This window comes from Marmota flaviventris, chromosome 5 (assembly GCF_047511675.1).
Source record: "Marmota flaviventris isolate mMarFla1 chromosome 5, mMarFla1.hap1, whole genome shotgun sequence".
Classification (NCBI taxonomy): domain Eukaryota; kingdom Metazoa; phylum Chordata; class Mammalia; order Rodentia; family Sciuridae; genus Marmota; species Marmota flaviventris.
In genome coordinates, this window is record NC_092502.1 from 160,560,644 (window position 1) to 160,587,191 (window position 26,548).

General features: G+C 43.6%; 1 protein-coding gene across 1 annotated transcript; it reads left to right on the top strand.

Moving 5' to 3' along the window:
• Nucleotides 1-259: 259 nt before the first annotated feature.
• On the top strand, nt 260-26,548 carry Nsun2 (NOP2/Sun RNA methyltransferase 2). Its single transcript, XM_027943893.2, has 19 exons — nt 260-445; nt 561-718; nt 1,214-1,318; nt 4,851-4,956; nt 7,651-7,722; nt 8,532-8,616; nt 9,972-10,164; nt 10,550-10,624; nt 11,742-11,872; nt 15,447-15,520; nt 15,996-16,126; nt 16,526-16,622; nt 19,161-19,342; nt 19,619-19,711; nt 20,113-20,248; nt 20,878-20,958; nt 21,185-21,323; nt 22,876-22,915; nt 25,574-26,548. The coding sequence occupies exons 1-19, from the start codon at nt 350-352 to the stop codon at nt 25,854-25,856; spliced, it is 2,277 nt and encodes a 758-aa protein (XP_027799694.2). The 5' UTR covers nt 260-349; the 3' UTR covers nt 25,857-26,548.

A 26,548-nucleotide genomic window follows, 5' to 3' on the forward strand; every position in this document is an offset into this window, starting at 1 on the left:
CGCCTACTCCAGGGCTGCCGGAGAACCCGCCACCGGGTCCCGCATTGCTTTGCGCACGCGCCGTTCCCAGGCGGTCCGCGGAGATGCCTGCGCTTGGGAGAGAGCGGCGTGCTTCGCATAAAGACGTGTTTGGAGCTCCTCTCAAGAGCCTCTCTTCCCTGCGGCGTGCTGCGTTTCTCTCGCGCTCGTTTTCCGGGAGGACGGGTTGTGGCGCTTTGGGCACATTTCTTGATGACCCCTGAAAGGACCAGGCCCACCCTCACGGGGGCCTTGGGCACAGGCCGGAAGTCCTGAGCGTCACGGCCTGGCGGGCCGGTGTCTGCGCGCAGCGTGCGCGGCCGCGTGGGCCATGGGGCGGCGGGCGCGGGGTCGGCGGCTCCAGCAGCAGCAGCGGCCGGAGGGCGTGGAGGACGGCGCCGAGGGCGGCGGGAAGCGCAGCGAGGCGGTAGGAGCCGGGCGCGGCGGGCCGGGCGCCGCCCGGTCCTCCCGACCCCCGGGCCCGCGGGCGCCGGCGAGGGGAGGCTCCTTGCGCCCTGCTTAGACTCCCGTTTGCTCCCCAGGGCTGGGAAGGCGGGTACCCCGAGATCGTCAAGGAGAACAAGCTGTTCGAGCACTACTACCAGGAGCTCAAGATCGTGCCCGAGGGCGAGTGGGACCAGTTCATGGGCGCACTCCGGGAACCTCTTCCGGCCACTTTGAGAATTACTGGCTACAAGAGGTAGGGCTGCCGGCAGGTCCAGGCCCAGGGGTTCCTCCGGGGAATGTTGGAGCGCCGCAGAGCTGCCTCTTTCCGGCCGTTTGCATGCAGGAAATATTGACCAGGGGCTCAGGGGTCAGTGAAATAGGTATAGGTCAAGGAGGCATTGCATTTGGTGGCCAGAGGGAAAGGTTTGGTGAGGAATTGGTGAGCTGAGGATCCTGCCTTTGCAACAAGAGAATATATGACATTGAATTTGCCTGATATAGCTAGGTGTTTATTTCCAATCACTGTAGTTAAGAGCTTTCTAAGATGAGATGCAAGTAAAAATGAGCCGCAAGTAATAAATGCAAGGAAGGCATTTAGTGATTCATAAATATTGTTCATAAATTTTTAAGGAATGTGGTGTAAAGGCAATGGCTGAGGAACATCTTCTCTCCATGCAGTTGGCTTCAGTTTTAAAACACATGAAGTATTAAAGACTGCAGTGTATGAAGCTTGCTTGTTTTTTAATAGCCATGCAAAAGAAATTCTCCATTGCTTGAAGAACAAGTATTTCAAGGAATTGGAAGACCTGGAGGTGGATGGTCAGAAAGTTGAAGTTCCACAGCCACTAAGTTGGTAAGTACCACAAGGTTTAGTCATGTTGGATAATTCTTTGAGATTTTAATTTTTGTCCCCTGAATGTATCTCTCGGCAGTGCGTTTGCTGTTATCATGAAAAGTGACTTTGTGGACATCCTCAAAGAGCGCTTCTCACCACAGAACATTGGTATGCACGTGTTCACAAATGACTTGCAGTTTTCTGTTTCGGTCACTAACTTCACTTCGTTTGTTTTAGTAGGTCCAGTATCTTTTCTTCATTGACGTTACCACTCTTGTTTCCATTTACAGCCTTTGTTTTCTCACCTCAGAATTATTGCAAAGTGGCTACACCACATTCATTCAGAAAAAAGACAGACTCAGTCTGACAGAAGTGGTGGATCATGTCGCGCCCCAGCCCAGACTTTACCTGCAGAGCTGGTCTGCAGCACTTTTTCTCCCAGTGCCAGTGCAGCGCCTTCTGTACTTGCGGGGGGCGGGGCGGGGGTCTCTAGGTTACCTGTTCTGGTTTCAGTTGTGTGAAGGGGATCCCCTGTTCCCACAGCACAGCCTGTCTTGTGAAATGTCTGGGATACTTGAACAATCTGGAGATGCCCAGCCCTGGGTTAACTTATAAAAGTTGTCAAAGCAGATTGTGATTGTTCTGTATTTAAGGTTGAGTTTGAGATATTGAGAATTCCCACCAAGAAAACCACAAACATTTTAAGTAATTGCTGCATGAGGATGAATTTAACAAGTGTTTTCTGGCAACTTTTGAGACTTTTGAGTATTGAAATGGGGTGGTGGTGGTGGTGTTTGGTATTGGGGATTGAACCCAGAGGAGGCACTTTGCCATTGAGCCACATCCCATGCCCTCTAATTTTTTTTTATTTTGAGTCTCAGGGTCTCACTAAGTTGCTTAGGTCCCTTGCTAAATTGTTGAGGCTGGCCTCAAACTTTAGATCCTCCTCCCGAGTTATTGGGATTACTGGCAAGTACCACTGTGCCTGGCTTTAGTAATCATATACTGGCGTCAGGTTTCATTAGTCATGGAGTTTAGCTTTGCTTGCTTTTCTTTCTCTAGCCATTTGGATTTTCAGTGTTGGTAACACAGATATGCATAGCACATACGTTTTGAATGAATGTGGAATGGTCACATACTAAAACATATGTGCAGCCAAGATCAAAATGAAATATCACCATCATAGAGTACATTTCTGCAATACAAAAATCAATGTTTTTTATTTTTGTTACAAATTTTAGTCAGATTTTCAGTTAAAAATTGAAGAGTATAGTGCAGGTAGATGACTCAGATTTTTGGACTGCTGTTGGTGGTCACTAATGTCAGTGGAAAACAAAGATGTTTTTCAGCTGCCGTGGTTATGGCTTTGCTTAGTAAGGTGGCCTTCATGGTATCCAGTTTTTCTCCTCTTGAAGATTTCTCTTCCCTTGATTTGAAAATGTGATTGATGGTAATGACTCTTATGCATTTCTTCAAATGGAGACTGGCGTTTTTAGTTGTGCATGGATTTGCCACTTCATAGAATCAACTGAAAACATTTGTTCCTTAAGCCTCTGTCTAGGAGTGCAGGGATGGGGTAGAGGAGGTTTTGAAGATAACAGCATTTTTGTCTTATCTTGGCAGTTAGGTTGGTTAAGCTTGCCTCCATAGGGACGGGTGTGTTCTCGGGGCCAATCATTGTGGTCATTTTCTGCTGCAGGTTCCAACAAACTGAGAAACCATGGGTTGTAAATAAGTTTTGCTGTTTTTTATTGTTCTCTGCAAGCCACAAACTTGTTTTTTTCAGCTCTTTTGACATTCAACAGCCCCTTTCTCACTTTGTTGAATGAACATCATTTATAGGAAAAGGCAGTTCCGATGCCTCCAAGAAAGGCACTGTGCTTGTCTGTAGTTGAGTGAGAGTCATTCTGTCTCCCAAACGGTGTTTTGAATTTTAAGGCCTAAGTTTGTTTCTCTCAACTTATCAGTTTCAAATTAGTCACATGTATTTATGTTTGCCAGATGTTTCGTTTTCATTTTTTTGGTTGCTGCTCTGACTGCAGTTTGATGTACAGAACCATTGTGACCCTGCATTGTGAAATTGAGCACATTATTATTACACCTCAGACTTAGAGCCACAGTGAGATTTATTGCCACATGACATGTTGTTAATGGCTTGATATTAGATTGAGTGTGGTACTTACTGTGTCACAGCATACTCTTTGGGTAGTTGTAGATTAGGGGCTAGGTGCAGGTCAAATTTAAAAAGCATATCTTTTCTTATCAGTGATGTCATTATTTATAGAAAGTACAGATATATTCACAGAATTGGCAGGAGATGCTTTATTCTTAGATCGGTGTGATTTACAGTGAATCTAGGAATTTAAATTAATGCCTTGTTGCGGGGGTTGGTGAAAAAAATGGTTTTTGGTATATTAAACATTTTAGCACATAATTTTGTTTTCTAAATAATAAAAATCAATTCATAATAGCTAGGCTATGGAACCAGTCTAGGTGTTCCTCAATAGATGAATGGATAAAGAAAATGTGGTATATATACTTAATGGAATATTACTTAGCTGTAAAGAAGAGTGAAATTATGGTATTTACCAGTAAATGGTTGGAGTTGGAAAATATCATGCTAAGCGAAATAAGCCAGTCCCACAAAACCAAAGGCCAAATGTTTTCTCTAATATGCGGATGCTAATTTACAATAATGTGGGGGACACTAGAGAAGAATAGCATTACCTTAGATTAGATGGAGGGAAATGAGGGGAGGGAAGGGAATGTGTGGGTAGGAATGATAGTAGAATGAAGCATTATGTTATTTACTTTATGTGTATATGTGACTTCATGACCAATATGATTCTACAACATGTACACTCAGAAAAGTGAGAAATTATATCCCATCTATGTACGATACGTCAAAGTACATAAATGCCTTCTACTGTCATGTATAACTGACTAAAACAAATTTTTAAAAAATTGAAAAGAAAATCATATTTTTAAAAAGACCTAATCAGGGCTGGGGATGTAGCTCAGAGGTAGAGAATTTACCTAGCATAGACAAAGCCCTGTATTTAATTCTCCATACTGCAAAAAAAAAAAAAAAAAGCTTAACGTATGTCAAACATTCAGCAGTCTGTCAGACCAGACCTGTTGTATTGTGTCTTAATTCTGTTGTTACCTGTACTCCTTTAGGAAATTCATCCTCCTTTTGCCTTCTTCCTGCCAACCTCCTTACTGTCGTTAACTCACAACTATGAGGAGCAGGAATGGAAAAGGCTCCATGAGTTCGTCTTTATCATTGTAATTTTATAGTAACATACACATGTTTCTCACACCACCCACACTGCACCACTTTCTTACAGGGCTGTGGTCTCCTTAAACACTCCTCATGCCCAGTGACATTAGTGAGTGTTCCCAAGTGCATTTGAGAGAGCAGATGGATGTGAATGAGCAAGTAAAACCAACGGGGAGCGTCCTTTGGCCTGTGGTCTGTAGAAGAAAGCGGTTGTCAGGAAAGCACGTCAGTGTGTAGTCCACAGCTGTTTACTTTCTTTTCATTCAGGTATCCTGAAGAACTTGCCTGGCACACAAATTTAAGTCGGAAAATCTTGAGAAAATCTCCACAGTTGGAAAGGTTTCATCAGTTCCTGGTTAGCGAAACCGAATCTGTAAGTAGGTCTCTCTGGATTGTTGGTTTCCTTAAAGCATTCAGTGCAGAAATGTATCATGGTCAGATTTGTATTGTGCTTGTCACTGGGAGCCATGGGTAGATAGTGCGCACTGTAAGGACACCCATAAGTGTGTGCCCAGCTTTGGTTTCTGACCTTTCCCCTAACGTGGATTTTGTTGATTATGAAATTTAGTAAGGATGTGAGTCAAAGGTGTCATTTTGATCTATTGCCTCCTCTTGTGGATTTGTACAACTTGGACAAAGGTAGTATCACGTATGAGACCACTGCTTAATCCACTCCCAGCACCTTCTACTTTCCTGTTGTAGACGTAAAATAATAGGTTTTGGGGGCCATATTAGTAGAGTATAGGGTTTATTTTATTTTTTGTACCAGGAATTGAATCCAGGGATGCGTAAACACTCAGCCACATCCCCAGCCCTTTTTATGTTTTTAATTTTGAAACAGGGTCTTGCGAAGTTGCTGAGGCTGGCTTTGAACTAGTGATCCTTTTGCCTCAGCCTCTCAAATTCCTGGGATTACACGTGTGTACCATCACATCTGACAAATGTGTGACAAAGGATTTTTTTTAAAAAAACCTGTTTTTTGTTAAAAAGTAAGACTTGATCTCAGTGTTAATCATCTCTATTGTCTCTTCCCACACAGAGCTCCTATACCTTTGCCAGAAAGTATAAACACCTGGGTATATCTTTGGTTCTCAAGAGATGTTCTTCTCAGTTTTTTTGCTGCTGCACATTTCCTTCAACTCAGTTCACTTAATGACTGATTTTCTTAAGAATCAACTTCCCCCAATAGAATAGTTTTCCCTCATGCAGTAGTTAAATGAGTACCCGTATAGTTGGCATAAACTTTGCTATTTCCTTTTTATTGGTTTGAAATTTCTTAGTTTCACATGTAAAGTCAGGGCCCAGGTTTCCTCTTTTCCAGTCTACTTCTTTTTGACCAGGTCAGCGTGCGTGCATCACCAGGTTATGTTTCTTTCTTTTTCACTATGAGCTTATGGAAATATTGTGCTTTCCAAGTCTCTTCCCTGAAGCCTTAAACAATTGGGATGCCAGTCACCTCGTTCAGTTCTTACTTCTACTTGATTCTTAGCCATTTTCTACTAATGTGACCTTTCTGTACACTGTTAAACTGGACTTACGTTTGCCTGGCTTTTCCTCCCGGGTATTCCTTCCTGAATATTAACGAAGACTAAGTGCTGCTACATACACCTTCATCAGCTTTTTTTTTTTTTTTTTTTAAGAGAGAGAGAGAATTTTTTAAATATTTATTTTTTTTAGTTTTTGGCTGGCACAACATCTTTGTTTGTATGTGGTGCTGAGGATCGAACCCGGGCCGCACGCATGCCAGGCGAGCGCACTACCGCTTGAGCCACATCCCCAGCCCCCTTCATCAGCTTTTAATCTAGAGGGTAAATCCAGTAAGGATTAGCAAAACTGTTATGAAACAGTTGTACACTGTTCAGGTGTGCACTGAACAGGTGAATAGAGCAGAAGCTTTGTCGGGATCACTGTGTTACATGGGGTAAGTTCTGAACTGCCAGGTTTTGGCAGCTCTGGGAGGTGGAGGAGATGGGAAGTCAGCGTGGCAACTGGTAAGGATCCTGTTGAGTGTTCTGATCAGGAGCCAGTGTGATGAGAGCTCTCAAAATAAACATTGGTACCCTCTAGGATACTCAGAGCTGGCTGCAGAACCTCTTCAGGGTGTTTGTGATTCAGGTGACTAAGTGCTGGATGTCTGTAGTCAAGGGCCTGATGTCCCCATTCTACTTAATGCTTTATTTGAAAACTTGGATAGAAACAGAAGGCAGACTTATCAGAACTCCAGAGTAACCCAAAAGCTTGGCATCAGTGTGTCAGTGAGTAAATCAAGATTCAGAGAGTCTCCACAGACTCACTGCTGGTCATAAACCAGGAGGTGAAAGCTGCGGGTACAAGCTAAGAGTAGGCTCTGACTGATGGATTCCTGGGTGGAAGGTGAGTGGTGGCTGTTGGCCTGCAGTCCAGGCACAGAGGCAGGAGTCGTGTGCAGCAGGCGCCGCCTGCAGCTGGCAGAGCTTCCAGGCTGTTCGTCTGTGGTGGAGGCAGTGCTGACCTACAAGCAGCAGGACTGTATCTGAACATCATCCACCTGTCACATGCCCCCTTGAGAAGGTGTGAGGACTGCAGTTAGTGAGGAGTTTTGGATATCAGTTGTCCAAAGAATGAAGAGGAGAGCAGTGACTTTGAAAGGCAGTTGTGAGGAATAGAAAATTGACATGGATGGTTACTGAAAATAGCAGGATCAAAAAATAGAGGTTAGACTTTAGTCAAGAAGGAAGACTTGCCTGACAGAATGTTCTGTCCTGTGCAAAGTCGGTGCTTGCAGTATTGCATAGCAGGTCCACCTTTGAGAGCTGCTCAGCCAACCCCCTTGTGCTTTCTGAAGAAGAGGAGTTGGGCTGTAATAAAATTTAGTATTACACCTGAATTTCTAATATTCATTCTTAATTAGCCATCAGTAGCAACTTATCTACAAGTATAAAAATCTGTTCTCATTTAATATCCTGTGTAATGGTGTAATTTCTTTTCTGTGTAAAATTGCATGATCTTTTCCTGTTGCATTTGATACAATGCCCAGTGTTGAAACTCTTGCCATTTTTATCATGGTTGCTGATTTTTCTCCCTCAAGGGAAACATCAGCCGACAGGAAGCCGTCAGCATGATCCCACCGCTGCTGCTTAATGTTCAGCCACATCATAAGGTATGTACCTGAACAGATGGGGCCAGTAGCTCATCGCGTTGTCATACCTGTTTGTTTTGTTGAAAATATGTAATCTTATTTTTTCTTCCACTTTGGATAGAGAATGGCATGTATTTTAGGTTTTTTATACTTTTAAGTCCTATTTAATTTGCACAAGTCAGATAACTGTTTTCCCCCTTTTAAAAATTTAGTAAGTACTGTAAGACTGAGGAATGCTCGAGAAGTAGAAGCTAGTATCAGAGTAGCACTAGTACCCCTTTATTTACTATACAGATTATCTTCAGTGATCTTGATTAGTCAAGTCACATTGAAAATCACAGTGAGCTCATATGCCAAACATTGTCCAGTACTCTTGGTATAAATTAATTCCTTTTATCACCCACACAATCCTGTGAAGGAAGATGCCGTCACTATCTGTTTTCCCAGATGAAGCAAAGAAAGGAGGAAGAAACCAAGTAGTCTGGCCCAGGGTTACAGAGACAAGTGATTGGGCTGAGGTTTGAGTCTAGGGTGTTCTCTACTGTAGCATTGTGCTCTAGTGATTCTTGCTGTTCATCTTTAATTAATTGCTTTCGTTGGTTTCTGGTGCCATTCTGTTCCTGTCTGGAATTGGTGGGGGGATGGTAGTCAGGCATTAGCTATTATGGGATTTCTATAAGTAACATAGGATATGCTGTAGATTCATTCCATTAAAAAAGTGTATTCTTGAATTACAAATCAAAATACTAGAATAACGAAATTTGTTTTAAATTTAATGTAAAATATTTGATTTTTTTGAAATCAACCATAATTTTCTTGCTTTTCAACAGATCTTAGATATGTGTGCAGCACCTGGATCAAAGACCACGCAGTTGATTGAAATGCTGCATGCTGACATGAGTGTTCCCTTTCCAGGTACTCCCTGGGCTTGTTTAGAAGGGGTAGGAGCTATCTTAGTTCATAGCTGAGGAAGAGACCTAGCATTGCCTGCTTGCTGGGCCTTGAAATCTTTCGGACACACAGATGAGTTTTCTATTAAGCGAAGGTGGAGCTGAGCATTTTTGAACAGTGTCCTCAAGAGTTCGCAATCCCACACATTCATGATTTGGAGGGTTCTTTTTTTTTTGGATTGTATGAGTTTTCTTTAAGAGCAATAGTGTCTTTGGTTAGGCCTATGTCGTTTGAAATTTCAGTGGTACCATTCCCCCGTTGTCTGTTGACTCACGTCATGTGGGTGGCTGTGAGGTGTGGTCAGAGCTGCTGCCAGGCTCTCTAGGTACAGATACTCCACTTTTTATTGGCAAGTTGTGTGGCAGTTTTAGACATCACATTTGAAACTGAATGTCAGGGCTCACCTTGCAGGAGTACTGTAAGACTGAGGAATGCTCGAGAAGTGGAAGCTGGTATCAGAGTAGCGCTAGTACCCCTTTACCAGGGTTCTTTAAAGAAGCACAAGACAGAATACTTTCCATAGAGCTTGTTAAGCCACCTTAGTCTCTGGCTCCGTCCTTTTGAGACAACTGCTCCAGTTTGGTTTACTGCATATATATGGTGTTTTCTTAAGCCTTCTTATATTGTTCAGAGGTTTTTTGTTAAGAAGTCTTATTTACTTCACTGATTTTGTTTTCTCCAAATCAGTCATAAAGAGCCTTGGTTGTACTGGTAGGAGCAGTTTCTCCTCTTTGTATTATTGATGTTTTGCATTTCATATTTTAAACAATGATCCTGATGATAAATGTTATTGAGCATATTTGTCCTTTTGCTGGAGGCATGAGAGGAATCAGATATGAGCGGAGGCAGCTTGCAATAAACTTCCAGGCAGTGTTTCTTAGCTTGGTTGACCAGTTGAGTGCCTCAGGACAGTTTATGCATTCAAATGTTAATACCCTACTCCAGGAGCCCATTCGTCCATCTATCAAAGCCCTGTGCAATATTTTAACCCCTGATGGGTGGTTCCTTTACTTCTCTCCTCATCTTCCTTTGTAATTAATAGTTGCTTATCACAGAAAAGACATTGTTGGCATAGTAATTGGTACAAAGAGAATAATTTTTGAACAAATTAATCTTGAGAGTTTGAAATTTCATGGGTCCATAAAATCCATGCAGAACCACTTGGCTTCTTTTTTCGGACCCCTTAAATGCTGTTAGAAAGTCTTGACCTCAGGTCTTAGGTTGACACATCGCTGCCTCTCGCTTGCCAACAGTGTGTTTCGGTGAATAATTCAACTTCTGCTGTATCTCACCTGACAACTGCAATTTTATGTTCGCAGAGGGATTTGTGATTGCTAATGATGTGGACAACAAACGCTGCTATCTGCTTGTTCATCAAGCCAAAAGGTTGAGCAGTCCCTGCATCATGGTGGTCAACCATGACGCATCCAGCATACCTAGACTCACCATAGATGTGGATGGAAGGAAAGAGGTTCTCTTCTATGACCGGGTTCTGTGTGATGTCCCTTGTAGGTAGGTATGTTATTAAGAGGGCAGAAAGCCCATATTTAAAAGTCCAAACAAATCCCGAATACTTCTGGTTCTAAGCTTTTCATTTAAGGGTTATCCAACCTGTATTTCTCCCAGATGGAAGCAAGGGAATTGCTCTAGGAGTTGAATGAGGTTTCTTGTTCTAGTCTGTTACTTCCTTTTTGGATTAAAAATTGAAGTATAATGCTTTTAGAGTGTCCCTAAAACAGACATGGAAAGTTGGTTGTGCTGATAAGAACGGAGATTGTTTTCTAATTGGTTTTCGTAGTAATGCCTGTTGTGTTAACCATCTTGAGTATACATGCCATTACACTTCAGTCATTGATTAATCTGTGCAGTATCAAGCTCTTAAATATCTTCTTTCCAGCGGAGATGGCACTATGAGGAAAAACATTGATGTTTGGAAGAAGTGGACCACCTTAAACAGCTTGCAGCTGCATGGGTTAGTAAGCTGGTACCTAGTTGCCCTCAGTGACATGTGAAATGATGTGGCTGAGCACCCAGGACTTGAGTACAGAGTTCAGCTTTGGCAAGTGAGATTTGATGCTGCCTCTTGAGAGTTTGCTTATGTGTCAGAAGTTGGGCTTATTTAAAACTTTTCAAGGTTAGCTGAAAGTTGTGTGTATTTCAGATACACGTGTATTAAAGAACATTTTTATAACATTTTTCCAGAACATTTCAAACATGCGTTTTTCCTTGAATGACATTTTCCATCTTCGTGGTCTTCCCATCTTTTTTCTCTGTTTTGTTTTTTCATGTTGAATTATTAGTTTGCTTAATGTTGTGACATTTTAGAAATAGAAAAATACTTAACTTGGAAAAAATCTTAAGTAAAAAGTTAATTTCAAACTGAAATGATAACTCGGTGTTCTACATAGGGATTTTTAAATACCTGTTTTAAACAGCTTAGATTGTACTTTTAACATGAAAAATCACACATTTTTAAACAGAACTGTGGATGATCTAATGAAAATTCACCACAAATGACTTTAATAGGTAGTTTTGTTTCTCTACCAAATACTTATTGGCATTTTGTGTGTGTGTGAAATGGAAGCAAGTATTTGGATAAGAGTCAATGAAAGGACAGTTTCTACATTGAAAAAGCACATATTTCTTCAAATGTGGAGGCTTTTTAATAGTGAAATTCACCTGTTATTTTCAATTCCAGTATTAGCTTTGTCTTTGCTTACTGACATGGTAGGAAAGGTTAATAAAATAGAAAAAACATAAATAGGTGCCCCCCTTTTTTTTTTTGACCAACAAAAACAGCACATGTAAGTTTATACTGATAAACTTAAAAAGTTCTTTATTTGGAGGGGAGGATTGTTTGCTTTTTGGTTTCTTTTCTTTTTTTTTAATTTTTTTTGTGATGCTGCAGATGGAACCCAGGGCCTCATGCATGCTAGGCAAGTGCTGTACACTTGAGCTTCACCCCCAGCCCCTTTTTAAAATTATAACTATGTCATAAAAATCTATAACTGACATAATAAATGTGTGCTTACAATATCTGTGCCCTGTGGGTATATTCAGTCTTATGGTGACCTGATGTCAACCTTTAGCTTACAGCTACGGATTGCCACCCGAGGAGCTGAGCAGCTGGCAGAGGGTGGGAGGATGGTGTACTCAACATGCTCGCTGAACCCCATCGAGGATGAAGCAGTCATAGCCTCTCTGTTGGAGAAAAGTGAAGGTACGTAATTGAGGTTTTTTTACTACGGTTTATGTTCTGTAGATCTCTTCCTGGGCATTTGTTTATATCTGTAACCTATAACCATGACTCCTAAAGTGACGTGTTTCAGTTAAAACACTTCCTTAATGAATTTGTCATATGTTGTGAAATATGGGACTTCAAAACAAGCAGCTTTTCTCATTTTTGTGTAAATTGGAAAATTGTTAGATCCTAACCAAACTGATTTATTTTTAAAAAAATTTTATTGTGGTGACATACACAGAACATAAAGTTTGTCATATTCACCATTTGTAAGTGCACGTTATTGTGCGGCCATATCCACCATTATCTCTAGAATTCTTCATCTTGCAAAGCCAACTCTGGGCCCGTTAGCATGGCCCCTCTCTCACCCTAGCAGCCACCATTCTGATTTCTGTCTGTGGCAGTTTTTCTGCTCTGGCTACCTCATAGAAATAGAGTCATATGTTTGTCTTTCTGTAGCTGACTTCTGTACCTAACAGAGCACCCAGTGCTCATCTGTGTTGTAGTCAGAACTTCATTCCTTTTTAAAGCCAAGTAGTAATTTGTATACAGACCATATTTTGTTTACCTGTTTGTCTGCAGGTGGATACTTGGATTTCTTCCACCTTTTGGATGTTGTGAACATGGTATATAAATACCTCTTAGAGACCCTGGCTTCAGTTCTTTTAGGTCTGCAGCTGGATGGTGATATTTTTCCTGAGGACCCCTCCATATTATTTTCTATAGAATGACATCATTTTGCATTCACTTTCCCCATCATATTTTCTTAATACCAAATAGTAAGAAGATTCAAACTTGTCATGTTTTCAGAATAGAAAGCTAACAGTTTCCTACACTCCCAGGTATGAAGCAAGTGGAACTATAAGTGACAAAGCGTGTGTTTCTAAGGCAGCGTCCACTACTTGGCTTTCATTTGGTTGGGTTCATCTCATCTGTGGCTGGTCTGGTTGTGCACTTTAGACTAGGATTTAATATGGCGTGTTTATTTTGTTTTTTTATATATTGTCCTTGGGAAAAGATTTCCGAACCATGATTTTTGCATGGTCACACCATGTTTGGGGTAGTACTTTGCTTCAGAAGGTATGTGAAAAGGATTGGGGGGAATATAATTAGTAGTTTCACTATTATAGAATCAGACTTCTAAGCATTTTAGGTCAAGTGTCAGAAGTCTTAACCTGCTTGGATTTACACCTGCTTTAGCCAGGACTCTTGGAAAAATGAGAGTCTAGGTTGTTTGATAACACAAACTCTCACATGTCCCTTGCCGTGGTCTGTTCCCAGATCTCTGAGAAAGAAAAGGATGGACCGTGCTTTCCCTGGTGGCGTGCTTAGCTGCTGTTTGCCCCTTAAACCTGAGGGCTAGTTTCTTTGTGCGAGGGTTCTCAAATGCTTCTTTTGCTGGTGCCTTCGTGTAAAATGACTTTCTCTGGTTTCTTTGTGAACGTTTTCTCAACTTGGAATGGGTGGTCGTGTCCCCATCCTGTGCTTCTTGATGTAAAATTTTTTGTAGATTCTTACTATTTGGTGTTTTCTGCAAAGTCTCTTGTTGCCTGAGTACTTCGGGTCATTACGGTTATTCCTTTTTCTGCTTTAAGCTCATGGCTAAGACCAACAGCCAGGACCCCTGATTACAGGAGAAGAAAGCTCTTGCAGCAGCGAGTCTGCTTCACTCCCAGTGGTGACATTCATGCAGTACTTGTTGTTGCACTCCTGTCCGCATGTCTTATAAGATCGTCCCCTCTCAGGACCAACCTGCCTGCTCCATAGCTGCTGTTTTATTAGAGGGGCAGGTTCTCACCTGAGCACCACATGCTCTGACATCATCCATTTCCAATGCGCCAGCCTTTGCAGGAGCAGCCCAGGTGAGAGAGTGTTCTCTGAAAGTAGAGTTTCAGTTTTGGCTCTTCCCACAGGTCTCTCTCTGTGGCACAGCTTCATTCTTCTGCAAACCCAGGGGTGTGTGCCTTCATCCACATTTAAGAATCATTAGCTCTCCAGGGTCCTGGGGCAGATATTGTGGTGGGGCAGGGATGCCTCCTTGGAGGACTTTTCAGAGAGCAGTCAGTGCTGTTGGCCCAGTTCATTTTATGTTTGGAGAGTTTCTTAAGGGGTGGGGCAGATATGTGTTTGTGTGTGAATTTTTAGAGTAATTGATTGATTTTTGCAATATTTTCTTCTAATCTTTACTGTGTTGAAGAGTTTGGATTATGTATATTAAATTTTATACTGTGATTTTTTTTACTTACCTGATATGTAGTCCGAGTTTTTCTTGTTAGCAAAGGTCTGAACAGATTTGTTGCAGCTTGCTGTTGGTCACTTGAGTGTCCTGTTCTATAGGTGTTTCTTATTGGGAAGATGAGTTTCCCACATGCACCTGTCTGATGGTAATTGTTGCGTGTGGTTGTTTTCAGTCCACACTCGGGTGCTTTGCCTTAATCCTCTGCCAGAGGCGCTGCACAGAGACAGGGCTTCCTCTGAGAGCAGAGCTTCAATCTTAGTGGTCACTGGTGTCCTGACTGGAGGTGTCTGTTCCCCAGCCGACAGTGCTCAAAGCTTTTGCTGGAAGAAGGCAGCCAGTACTATGTAGACTACAAATAGTGGGTCAGTGTTGGCAGCTCCTAACCTTCTTGCTGGCTGGAGGTCACCCTGAGGTCCATCACGGGGCCTCAGGACAGGGTTCAGTTCAGGAAAGCGGTTTTTTAGTGCCTGTGTGATTATTGAGTGTTTTAAACTTTAACAGAAGAATGTTCAGAAATGACGAAGGTCAGTAAGGTACTTACATAACATTTCTCATTGACACACGTCCACCTTGGGAATTCTTTTACTTTATTGGGTTTTTCTCTTCTGTGAAGCTGGAAAATCTACACTGGTGATCTGTGCCTACTAACTGGTTTAAATCGTTTCCCAAAAGGGCCCACATTACAGATTCTTGTAATGTCACTATTATAAACACTTAATGCCAGAGTGTGTGTTCACAGTTGTCCCTTTATTTTTAACATTGGGGTGACTGTGTCCTGACTGGCAATTTTAGAAAATTTATTTTGATCTAAAACTGTTTAAAAATTTTTCCACAGTTCATTTTTAAGAGTTTCTCTTTGGCTCTGGGGTGTGTTTTAGATATAACAGCATGAAGACCCCAGTCATCTGACTGGTGTGTAGCTATAAGAAGAGGGAATTATGAATTTTAGCTGCTTTGGGTACTGGTTGCTGCTCAGAGGGGTTAGCCTTGCTTTCATATACACAACTTTGTTGAGCTGTATGCATCTGTTTTAAGTGTTCAGTTAAATGATTTTCAGCAAGCTTACCAAGTTGAGTACTCCTCACCAGTTTTAGATCATCTTTGCTATCACAAAAGGTTCCTTATGCTCATTAACATGCATTCCCTGCTCCACCTCAGCCCATAGCTGCTGCTAATCTACTTTGTCAGTGAATTTTCTTTTCCTGGACATTACCTATAAATGGAGTCATAATGGCATATGATCTTTTGTGTCTGGCTTCTGTCACTGGGCATAATGTGCCTTGCATTTTTGGAAACTTTTTTCTTTCTGTGAAGGTGCTCTTGAACTCGCTGATGTGTCTGCTGAATTGCCAGGGCTGAAGTGGATGCCAGGCGTTACACAGTGGAAGGTAATCCTGCTACAAGGACCATGTTTGGGTAATGTGAAGAATCCTACATCTTGTTATGTGGTTTGGTATCAGTTAATCACTTAATGACAAATGGTATTATCTGTGTTTCTTTCTCTGGCAGTGGAAAAGTTTTCTTGCCTTTATTTATTGTACAGAAACCTTTGTCATCATCTCCATAAGTACAGCTTTGCTTTTATTTGATGGTCTGGAATTCAGGCTTTGTTTTCAATGTGAAATAATTTCACTTTACAGTCTTAGGTCAGAAACAGTCAGGCTTGTTTTAAAAATAAAAAGAAACCTATGTGGAAAATGGTTCTTTTGTGGTGGTGGTTTTGTTTCTGACTTTGCAAACGTCCAGTCTTTGGACAGACTGAGTTGCTCTTGGCGGGGTGAGGTGGGGGGGCATTTTCCCTGCACCTGTGGTTTTCTTAGCATTGGTTGTGCTTTTAGTCTAGAAAGCTGCCCTCTCTTGCAGGTTATGACCAGGGATGGGCAGTGGTTTGCGGATTGGGCCGATGTTCCCCATAGCAGGCATACCCAGATTCGACCTACCATGTTCCCACCAAAGGAACCGGAGAAGTTAGAGGCGATGCACTTGGAGCGGTGGTAGGTGTGTGGGCTCCAGGTCTTGGAGAAGAGGGGGTGTGCTCTCCTGGAGAGCCGTGAGGTTGGCAGGAGGGTTGGAGGCAAGCCGGTGATATTGCTGTGAGGCCTGGCTAAGTGTGGCCATCCTCACATAGGAACTTTCCAGCTAGCGAGGTGTTCCTAGTGTCTCTTGGCTGTGGTATGGAGCATTTATAAATAGTGGCATTGATTGAGCTGCAGTGTTAAGTTTTCCCTTGGAAACTTCCTGTGCTCTTAAAGATTGCATTTTGGCCATTACGAGGATGAGCTGTGAGTGTTTGCAGTTAAGACATGAATTTTCTGTTATATCATCTTTATTTTAATACTAAAGAGAACAAATTTTGAATCAATCATAAAACTCGAATTTTCTATGTTTTTTAGCCTTAGAATATTACCACATCATCAAAATACTGGAGGGTTCTTTGTGGCAGTATTAGTGAAAAAATCTTCCATGCCATGGAATAAACGTCAACCAAAGGTAAGGGCTTTTTTCCAAAAAGCATGATAGGACATTTGATCTTTTTGTACATTTAGGACAAAAAGTAATAGGAGTCCAGTGCCAGAAGTGTAGAGGCAAAGGGGAGGTTAGGGGGAGGCAGGGGCATTGGAGTTAAGAGGGTCTGAACCTGCACAGGAGAATTCATTTCAATTTTGAGTTTTCCAAAAAGCAGATGTTTCTCCCTGGAGATAGATAGTGGAAAAGGCTATTTGGGGGGAACACATTGCTTCTACATCCTAAATGGAGGTATTTAATAACAGTTGAAAAGACAAAACATGAAGGCTGCCTTATGGTCCCAAACCTGAAGCCTCTGGGTTCTGCTCTAGCACCCCAGCCCACTGCCTGTTTGTGGCACTTGTTTCACCACAAGGCGTCTCACTGACTGTGAGGAGTTGTGGAGGCTTCATCCCGCCCTGGAGACACAGCCTCGCCTGTTTGTAAGAATCCTCATTGCCTTCTGGTACCCTTAACAAGGAGGCTGGGAGGCAGGTGGGGTTAGAAGGCGACCCCCCTCATCTCCACCCGTGGTGCCATTTGACATGTGCTGTTCCTATCTTTGTTTTACAAGTTATCTCATAAGTCAGCTTTCCATGTATAGAATATGGCCTTGGAATCAGGGTAAAAATGAGTGTTTCTTTAAGACCCATGCTTGAAAATTAGGACAGACAATGCTTAGCCTTTGGAGAAACAGGAAGTTTTTTCTCTAGGGGCCCCCATATTCCTGGGCACATGTTCCAGGGCACCTTTTATGATTCAGCCTCGTCTGGGATCTTAATGCTGGGGTGTCCCAGCTCCCATTTCCAAGGTAGAGCCCCTGCATGCTTAGAGCTGTGCTTCTAATAGAAATGCACCAGCCACATGTGTAATCTATTTTCTAATAGCCACATTTTAAAAAGTCAAAGTTAATTTTACTAATGTATTTTATTTGTCCCAGTATATTTAAAATGTTAATTTTGAGTAACCAGTATAGGAAATTATTATTGAGAAAACTTTTCATTCTTCCATACTATGTTTTAACAATAACACATAATTTGTTATTTGCTTGTTTGTTGATAGGATTAAACCCAGGACTCATGCTAAGCACATGCTCTACCACTGAGTTACGTGCCAGCCCTGGTAGCATGTTTTAGTTGTAACGATTCATGTGACTTGCACTAGTATATTTTACGTGGTCAGTATATTCTCAACTGGCTAGTGGCTTTCAAACTTCCCAGCTGAGGCTCGAAGCCTGCTCAAGTTCATGGTTTAGATTTACTTGCATTAAGGGCTGCCTTCATGTCTTTGTCACATACTTGGGTTTTGACTTTGACTTTATTTAGCCTGACATGATTACTGTCTTGCTTTTTAAAACATTTACTGGCTCAGGTAAATGTTAACACTACTTTTCCATTTCTGCCATTTCATCTGTTCCTTACTCAATTCAACAGTAGTTTTGCTGGCAAGCATAGTGTGTGCTGTCTGGTGATGAGGTGGGGTCTTAGAATCTATTTGGAGTCACCTCCTGGAATTCATACCAGCTATCTGTATTTCTAAGGCAGTGAAAGGTTGTGGAACAGAGGAAGCACTGTGGAGAACAGGCCATCTGAGATGGGCCAAGAGACAGAAGGCACTTTTCAAGATTTGACAGACAGCTCTGTCCAGGGCACGGGGTTGGTTTCATGCTTTTCATGCTGAAATGGAAGGTGCTCTGAGAGGCAGTGCCGAGCTGTTTTAAAAGCTTGGACTCAGGCCTGAGTCGAGTGTTGGCTCCTCTGCTTAATAGCTTTGTGACCCTGGGGAAATAAAACTCGTCTGCCTAAAAGTATCCTAATTTGTAAACTTACTTCACAAGCATCAAAAGGATACATATTTTTTAAATTTTTTTTTTTTTCCCTGAGTGCTGAGGATTGAACCAGGGCCTTGTGCCTGCTAGGCAAGTGCTCTCCCATTGAGCTATGCCCAGGCCCTAGAAGAGTTTAGTATAAGTGAAACGTTTTGTTGATACCCAACCAAATTTAAATTATACTATTGCCCTAAATCGGCAATGTGCTTCTTGTCAGGTGTCTCTTGGACTCTAAGGTGTGTGCTCTACCTAATTCCAGATGCCCTGGAAGCTCTTCACCTCTCTCTCTCTCTCTTGCTTCCCTTCTTTATGTGCTTATCTTTTTGCGCCTGCCTAGTAGTTCAGGAATTGTGTTTGACTCATCCTGTACTTCACTGTGCCTTGCATGAGCTGATGCATAGGAAGCATTTATAATTGAGAAGGAACTGGTACTTCGGGCCTGGCGGGCCCTACCGAGGATCAGGAAGTGTGTGCTCCTTAGGAGACCAGCTTAAACCCTGAGGGCATATTGCCTCTGAATTCCATTTATAACAGCAGACAGGTCAAAAGCTCTACTTTAGAAAAACTTTTTTTTTTTAACAGTGCTATGGAAAATTATAGCAGATTGATTTTGTGAACTTGACAACTTTTATTTTCTTGAAGCAGTGAGAAGTTTACATATCTTTATATAAAAACACATTTATTCCCTACAACAGGTACAGGGCAAATATCTAGAGACCAGAGAAGCCACACAGTTGAGCACTGCAACTCCCACAGAGGGGAAACCTGTGGATGCCTTAGAGCCAGAAAGTCAGCTGGTCACTGGAACTGGTGACTCAGAGATAACAACACCCGAGAATTTAGAGAATAATGAAAATAAGAAAGATGGCGTGTGTGGGTGAGTTATTCTTTGATCCTGATCATCTGGTGCCTTTACAGTCTTCTAAGGAGTTGTTGGGCCCAGGGCCTTTCCTGTGGGGACTTTGTACAGGTGGGGTGTAAGAACATTGCACACAGAGGCCTTAGTTTAGTGGGCATGCACCATGATTGCTGGGATCCATCGGGCAGCTAGAAGCCTTCTGCCTCTGCCTTCAGCCTTCAGCTAAGGAACCATGTGCTTTTGGTTACTGTGCGGGGTACCCATTCATTTATCTCATCCTTATTTTCTTCTTAGTCCTCCTCCGTCAAAGAAAATGAAGTTATTTGGATTTAAAGAGGATCCATTTGTGTTCATTCCTGAAGATGACCCATTGTTTCCACCTATTGAGTAAGGATTAATTCAGCCTGTTTAATTCTTCTTTTGCTCATGTGATACATGCACCCCTGCTCACGTGTGCACTCTGTACAGCAGCATTTACTAGATGGTCACTCCACTGCCTTTTGGAAAACTGGTCCTTTGCATATCTGTAAAAATCTCTTGAGAGGCTCCTATGTAGTGCAGGTGTCTCATGTCCCTGTCACTGGAGTAGCACTTGAAGGAGAGAAGCTACCCTTGTTAATTTAGGACCCTGACCTTGTGCCTCAAGTACTGCCCGGCAGTTCTAGGTGAAGGTAGATAAGTTTAGCAGAAGTCCGGAGCAGAGCTTGGATGCTCTTAACCCACACTGCAGTTGTGGAAGCTGAACGCTGTTGGGGAGAGTAAGATGTAACAATTTTATTTTGTTAAAGGAAATTTTATGCTTTGGATCCGTCATTCCCAAGAATGAATTTGCTAACTCGAACTACAGAAGGGAAGAAAAGGCAACTCTACATGGTCTCTAAGGAGCTGAGGAATGTGCTGCTGAACAACAGCGAGAGGATGAAGGTAAAACTGCGCAGGCTTGTGACTGTGATTCAGGGTGTGCAAGATCTTGGCACTTGGCCTGTGATTTCTGAGCTGGTGGCAGGCACAAGTCTGGATCCCTACTGTATCCTCCTGGAGCTGGTCCTCTGGGTGGGAGGGTAAGGGCATGGAAGCTCTGGCTGTGCTCAGGCGGGCCCTTGTACTTTGTCCTGTTGTACATTTTCCTTATATTGGCCATTTGTAGACCTTTTGTCATTTACTTTCCTGCTTTTGAGTCTCACAGGTCACACATTTTTTATAGCAGTGTTAAGACCTGATCTGCCTTGTGCACGCTCCTCTCCAGGTGGTTCTGCTAGGTTGTCAAAGACTACATGCTGTGACAGTTCCTTGCTTTAATGGCCATCAGAATGCATGCTGACCTATTCTTGCGTTTCCAAAATATCCAGTTTTAATCTCTAATCATTTGTCATGAGCCAGTGACACAGGCCATTTGCAGCTGTTGGTGGGTTCTTGAAAACCCATTGTGGCGAGGCCCGTTCCCCTCCCTGGAGCTGCTCACATACAGCTCACCACCTCATAGTAGAAGGGAATGTTTTGATTATCCTGATTTTTGTTTGTGTGTTTCATGAATATATATTTTTTTCTTACAGGTTATTAACACAGGGATAAAAGTCTGGTGTCGAAATAACAGTGGTGAAGAATTTGATTGTGCCTTCCGGTTGGCACAGGAGGTAATTCTAGGCAAAGCATTTGGGGATGAGGTTGGGCTCTGGCCAGGTAACAGGGTCTGAATGACTTGTGCTTACCACCTGTTGTTGGACCTTGGCGGTTGTCAAGCTCCTCTAGGGGACTTTGTACAGGTGGGCTTGGGCTTCCTCCTGTGGGGCACGCCACACACAGGTCTGTGAGCAGGTGATGATGTCATGGATTGCATCATGGTGATCTTTCTTCCCACAGGGAATATATACATTGTATCCATTTATTAATTCAAGAATTATTACGATATCAATGGAAGATGTGAAGACATTGTTGACTCAAGAAAATCCATTTTTTAGAAAACTCAGCAATGAGACATACAGTCAAGCCAAGGACCTGAGTAAGTGATTTGGATGACATAGAGGCACAACTTGGGTTGTCTCTATAAGAATGAAAAAATATATATATATATATATACAGGTGTTCCTTCTTTTTTGGCATATTTCTCAACCACATATTTCAGACTACGCCTCCATATCTGCCTTATATCCTCAGATTTATCCAGTTATGGATATACAAAACCTTTTCACTTGTCATATGTGAAGATCACGAGTTCAAAGCCAGCCTTAGAAACTTAGCAAGGCCCTAAGCAACTTAGCAAGACCCTGCCTCTAAGTAAAACATTAAAAAAAGACTGGGAATGTGACTCAGTGGTTAAATGCCTCTGGGTTCAATCCCTGGTATCAAAACAAAAGTTTTGACTTAGCAGTTAAGAGTTCTAGGTAATTTGGAGCTCGCTTAAAGGATGTAGGAGGATGTGTGTGGTTTCTGTGCAGACTATGAGCTATTTTGTATGGAGGCCTTAGTGTCCTGGCATTCTGGTCTCTGCTGGGGTCCTAGAACCCATCATCAGCATAGACTGGGGGGCTGTGCATCGCAGTACTCTCTACTGACTATGTCAGTCTCCGCAGGGCTCTGGAGAAATCTGGCATCTCCAAATGTTAAAGATCAAAGGCATCTTTAGGAGTGCTGTTCTGTTTACCTATCCCTGGTCAAGCCCCTGGTACAGCCCAGAACCCACAGGAGTCTGTGGGCATTGGGGGCTGGCCTCTTGAGCAAGCCCTCGGGGTAGCTTGCTGAGCGCAGGAGTCCTGGGCCATGCCACCAACCAGCACTCATCAGCAGGTAGCCAGGGGGACAGGCTCTGGTACTCGAGTTCACCTGTGTTGTAAGGCACATAGGACCAGCTAATGGGGTATCTAGTTCACCTGGTATCTTTGCCAACCTTGTTAAAGCAAAATACTGCCATCTGGCCAGCAGGCCATTGCTCTGCTAACCCACCAGGATAGGTTTTTGGTTACATTTTCCTTTTATATTTCATAAACTTCCACTTCAGGTCCTTCTTGGGGCATTTTCTCCAAGGCATAAAAATAATTTTGGCAAGGTCTTCTAATTCTGTTTTCCTTGGGCCTCTGTCCCCTTGTCCTTGCTGTGTTCTCAGCGCAGCTGTATATATTCAGAAGGGCTTCTCCACCCAGATTCCTTTTTTTAAAGATGATAAATATTTTGCTTTAATTAGTCATACATGATAGTAGAATGCATTTTGACATTATACTATATGGAGTATAACTTCTCATTCTTCTGGTTGGACATGAATTAGAATTACATTGGCCATGTAATTATACATGCACATAGGATCCCATTTAGATTCTTTTTTTTTTTTGATTGTTGATAGACCTTTATTTTTTATGTGGTGCTGAGAATCAAACCCAGTGCCTCACACATGCCAGGCAAGTGCGCTACCACTGAGCCCCAGCCCCATCCACTCCATCTAGATTCTTAGTCAAGAGAGGATTATTTGCTATTTCCTCAAAACAGCATAATGTAGAAGCACAATCAGTTGTGTCCACTGACTCAGGCACTTGGCAAACTTAGGTCTCTTTCTCTTCCAGCAAAAGGAAGTGTCGTGCTGAAGTATGAGCCGGATTCTGCGTAAGTCAGCGCACCCCATTGCCATTGGTTGTGCTGCGTTCTCTCGGGCGAGGGAAACCTTGAGGGGTGGTGGGAACCTCGGGGCCCTTGAAAGCCTTTTAAGAATGTTACACCGAAGGTAAGACTATGAAAACCTCAGAACTGAAATACTGTCTTTGTAGATTACCATGAGGATACTTCTTTGTAGGATAGTCGGCTGGGAGGCAGGTGTGATATGTTCATGTTTGTGGAGAACAAAATATGTAACACTTTCCAGGCATTAGGAATTGATTTGACTTCTGACTTATGTGGAAAACTGGAGTGTGAGGTCAGGTTGTTGGTTCAGCTGGGTGTGGTCCCCATCACACTCAGGCGTGGTTCCAAGGCTGGTTAAGACAGGCTGAGCCCTGCTGTTGCTCACTTCTAGGTTGTCCAGTGCTTGTACCTGCTCACCCTGGAGCCTCACAGGGATCCCTGGAGGCATAGGTCCTAGTATCGGCGGCAGCTGCCAGATGAGGAAACGGGGTGAAGAGTTAGGTGGCTTCTTCCTAAGTGGTAGCATCTCAGCCTCACCTCTAACACTGCTTCTTTGTAAAATAGAGGACCACTTCCAAGAGAAGGAATACGGTGGGGCCCAGGGCTGAGTTGATTTGGGGAGTGGCTGTGTAGGGCCATCGTGTAGTTTTCTGTGAGTTGGGCAAGGAGAAACCTTTAAAGCCCAGATGTGAGGCAGGAGCAGACTGGAGAGCTGTGTGGTTGGGGCTCAGCCACAAGGAGGGAGGGAGAGAGGATGGATATACAGCCAAGACCTTGAGCCCTTGCAGGATCTGAGGTGCCTTGTGTTCCCAGGTGTCAGACTGACTGCTGTCTGGTGTGTGCTCTGTGGGGAAAAGGAGGTCTTGATGTGGGAGTTAGGAGTAGAAGGGGAGACTGTAGAGTGGGTGAAAAACAGATGAGCTGGGTGGCAGAGGCAGGTGACTGGGGATTAGATGCCAGGAGTACTGCAGGTGGCCCTGCCGGATGTGAGGTGGGTAGAGTGTGGGCAGTGAAAGGGCAGGAGCACGTGGAGATCACAGCTGAGCATGTGTCGTCTCCAGGACTGGGAACAAGGGGTGCACTTAACACTCATTTTGAGGTGCTTGAATGGACATGGAAATGGACTTTAGGGCAGGCTCCTGGGTAGAGGTTTTAGAATCAAGGGGAAAGAAGGCCAGGTCTCATGAGCGTACAGCTCTCTTCCGAGTCCTGGCACTTGGTGAGATAACTTAGGCTTTAGAGGAGCTGGGTTTTTAGGAGAGTAGTCAGTGAAGATGGGAGTGCTCAGGGAGGCAGGAGCAAAGCCACAAGTGAGGACATGTAGGTGCCAGAGTCACATCGGGTGTCCCTGCAATTTGCCAAAGGTGGTCTGTGATAGCCTGGTGGCACTGGGTGGATGGGTGCTACGGACAGTTGGGGAAGGGGCAGAGGAGTGCAGCGCTGATGTGGGCAGCTAGTGGTCTGCTGTGTGTAATGGGAAGGGTTTTGTGGGCTTGGGAGAAGATGTAAAAAGGAGGACTGTTAGGTGTGCTCGTAGGCAAGCCGGGGAAACAGAGCACGGCCCACCAGCATATTTTGAATGAGGCAGTTTTCTTAAAGTTTGAATCAAGACCCAGAAATGTTTTTTTAAAAAAATAGCAGTGACATCTGGCTCTGATTGGAAAACATTGGGGTATTCTAAGATGCCGATACACTTTCCACACATAAATACTAGTTTCCACACAGGTAAATAACAGCTTCAGAAATTATTAGGTTTTGTTTGTTTGCTTGTTTTTGTGGTTAAGAAGATGGGGGGTTGGGAATTTTTTGCATTTTTCTTGATTTTTGTCAACTTACTGTCTGTGCTTTATACCAGGAAAAATGGGAAGGGGTTGATGTGGTTCTTACTCTTTTTAGTGGTTCCCCGCTTCCTGTTTGGGTCCTTCTCCTCACCTATTTGTTTTAAAAATTCAGTCAGCCCTCTGCATCCCCTCCTCAGCCTGTGTTTAAACATGGCCTTTGGGAGCCTACCCCGTGGATGCCTACAACCCTGGCTGGGGGGCAGTTGTCTGGGTCAAGGAGGGAGGGGGCAAGGTGCCCAGTGGCAAGAGTGGGGACTGCGAGGTGGGACTAGCAGGCCTGGGGAGGTGGTAACACAACAGAACTGTGCAGTGTGCCATGGGGCTCAGGTCATGATGTGCTCACCAGAGACCACGTCACGTGAAGCTTGGAGTGGGAAAGAACATGCACCATGGTCCCTGGCTGGGTTCTGCCACTCCTGAGTCACTCAGCCTGAGGCCCAAAGCTTGTTCACTGACTCCACCATGAGGTGGGCAGGAGGGCTCCAGGGGAGAGGCCTCTTCCTCACCACAGTGTGCTGCCCCTGGGGGAGTGTGTTCAAGGCGGGGCGGGGGGGGGGGGTAGATCTCCAGCACAGAGCTAGCATGCAGCCTGCAGAGGTGGGGCCATCCCATTGCCTGCTTAGGTGAGCTGCTTCAGGATGAGGAGGAGGAAGTGATCTCCAGATCCTTCTTCAAGAAGACCTGCCATAGTACCAGACACAATGTCCTTCCAGCACCTTGAGGGTGTAGTGTGCATGCTAATGTCTCTTTGGATGCAGTTATGAACACAGCTGATGTAACATGCAGCTGTCTTCTTCTGTAGGAATCCAGATGCCCTGCAGTGCCCCATTGTGCTGTGTGGCTGGCGGGGAAAGGCCTCCATTCGAACTTTCGTGCCCAAGAATGAACGACTCCATTACCTCAGGATGATGGGGCTGGAGGTGTCTGGAGAAAAGAAGAAAGAGGGGGTTGCTCTCACTGAAGACAGCACAGCCACCACTGAACTGCCGGAGGATGGGCTGGGTGAGGAGTTGAGAGCAGAGGAGGCAGGCCTTCCGGATGCCACCCCTGGCTGTGACCCCACAGCACCCGATCCACCCCGATGAGGACACCCCACAGCGCACGATCCACCACGATAAGCTAATAATGATGATGCGTATATCATCAAGGGCCGGTCTCCGTTGGCCCTTGGTGACAAACTAAATTAAGAATGTCTTCTGAGCTGTAAAGTATATATTTTTTAAAACTGAAAACTGATGGAAAGATCGATGGAGCAGTCTGGGAGGATTGGTACTGCTTCTGGGTGGAGCTCGTGAGAAAGTGTCTTTTAGCTCCCCTCCTAGTCGCTTGTCTGTCATGGTGACAGGCTTTCACCTTTAAGCCATCCTCCTCTCAAGAAAGTTGCCCCTGTAGAATGTCTGGTCCCTTTTCTTAGACCTATATTGGTCTTAAGGTCCAGTCTCTTAAGTTATTTATAGGAAGAATTTATAGCTCCTTATAAAGTCTTGGGGACGTCCCTTGGCTTCCTAGCAGTGTTGAGTTGCACATGGGCAGTGTGGAGAGGATGTGCAGTGGGGTTGTTATCTGGACCTCAGATGACTTCTGTGCCTTTGTAATAAAAGGTGAATATAACTTTTCAGAGTAAGTTCTCTGTTGTGAACTGGGATACTAATTACGGGGCCTTTACGTGCTTTTATTCAGTTTTTATTTCTAAATGGGGTTGGGGTCTTTTTTTATTTTAAATGAGGTTGGGAACCCTTGAGATGTTTAAATAAAGAGCTATTAATGATGATGCGTA

Excerpts from the sequence above, each read along its gene's own strand:
- Nsun2 (XM_027943893.2), top strand. The coding sequence starts at position 350 with ATGGGGCGGCGGGCGCGGGGTCGGCGGCTCCAGCAGCAGCAGCGGCCG. Across the intron at positions 8,617-9,971 it reads CATGAGTGTTCCCTTTCCAG|AGGGATTTGTGATTGCTAAT; the intron begins GTACTCCCTGGG and ends TTATGTTCGCAG. Across the intron at positions 10,165-10,549 it reads CTGTGTGATGTCCCTTGTAG|CGGAGATGGCACTATGAGGA; the intron begins GTAGGTATGTTA and ends TCTTCTTTCCAG.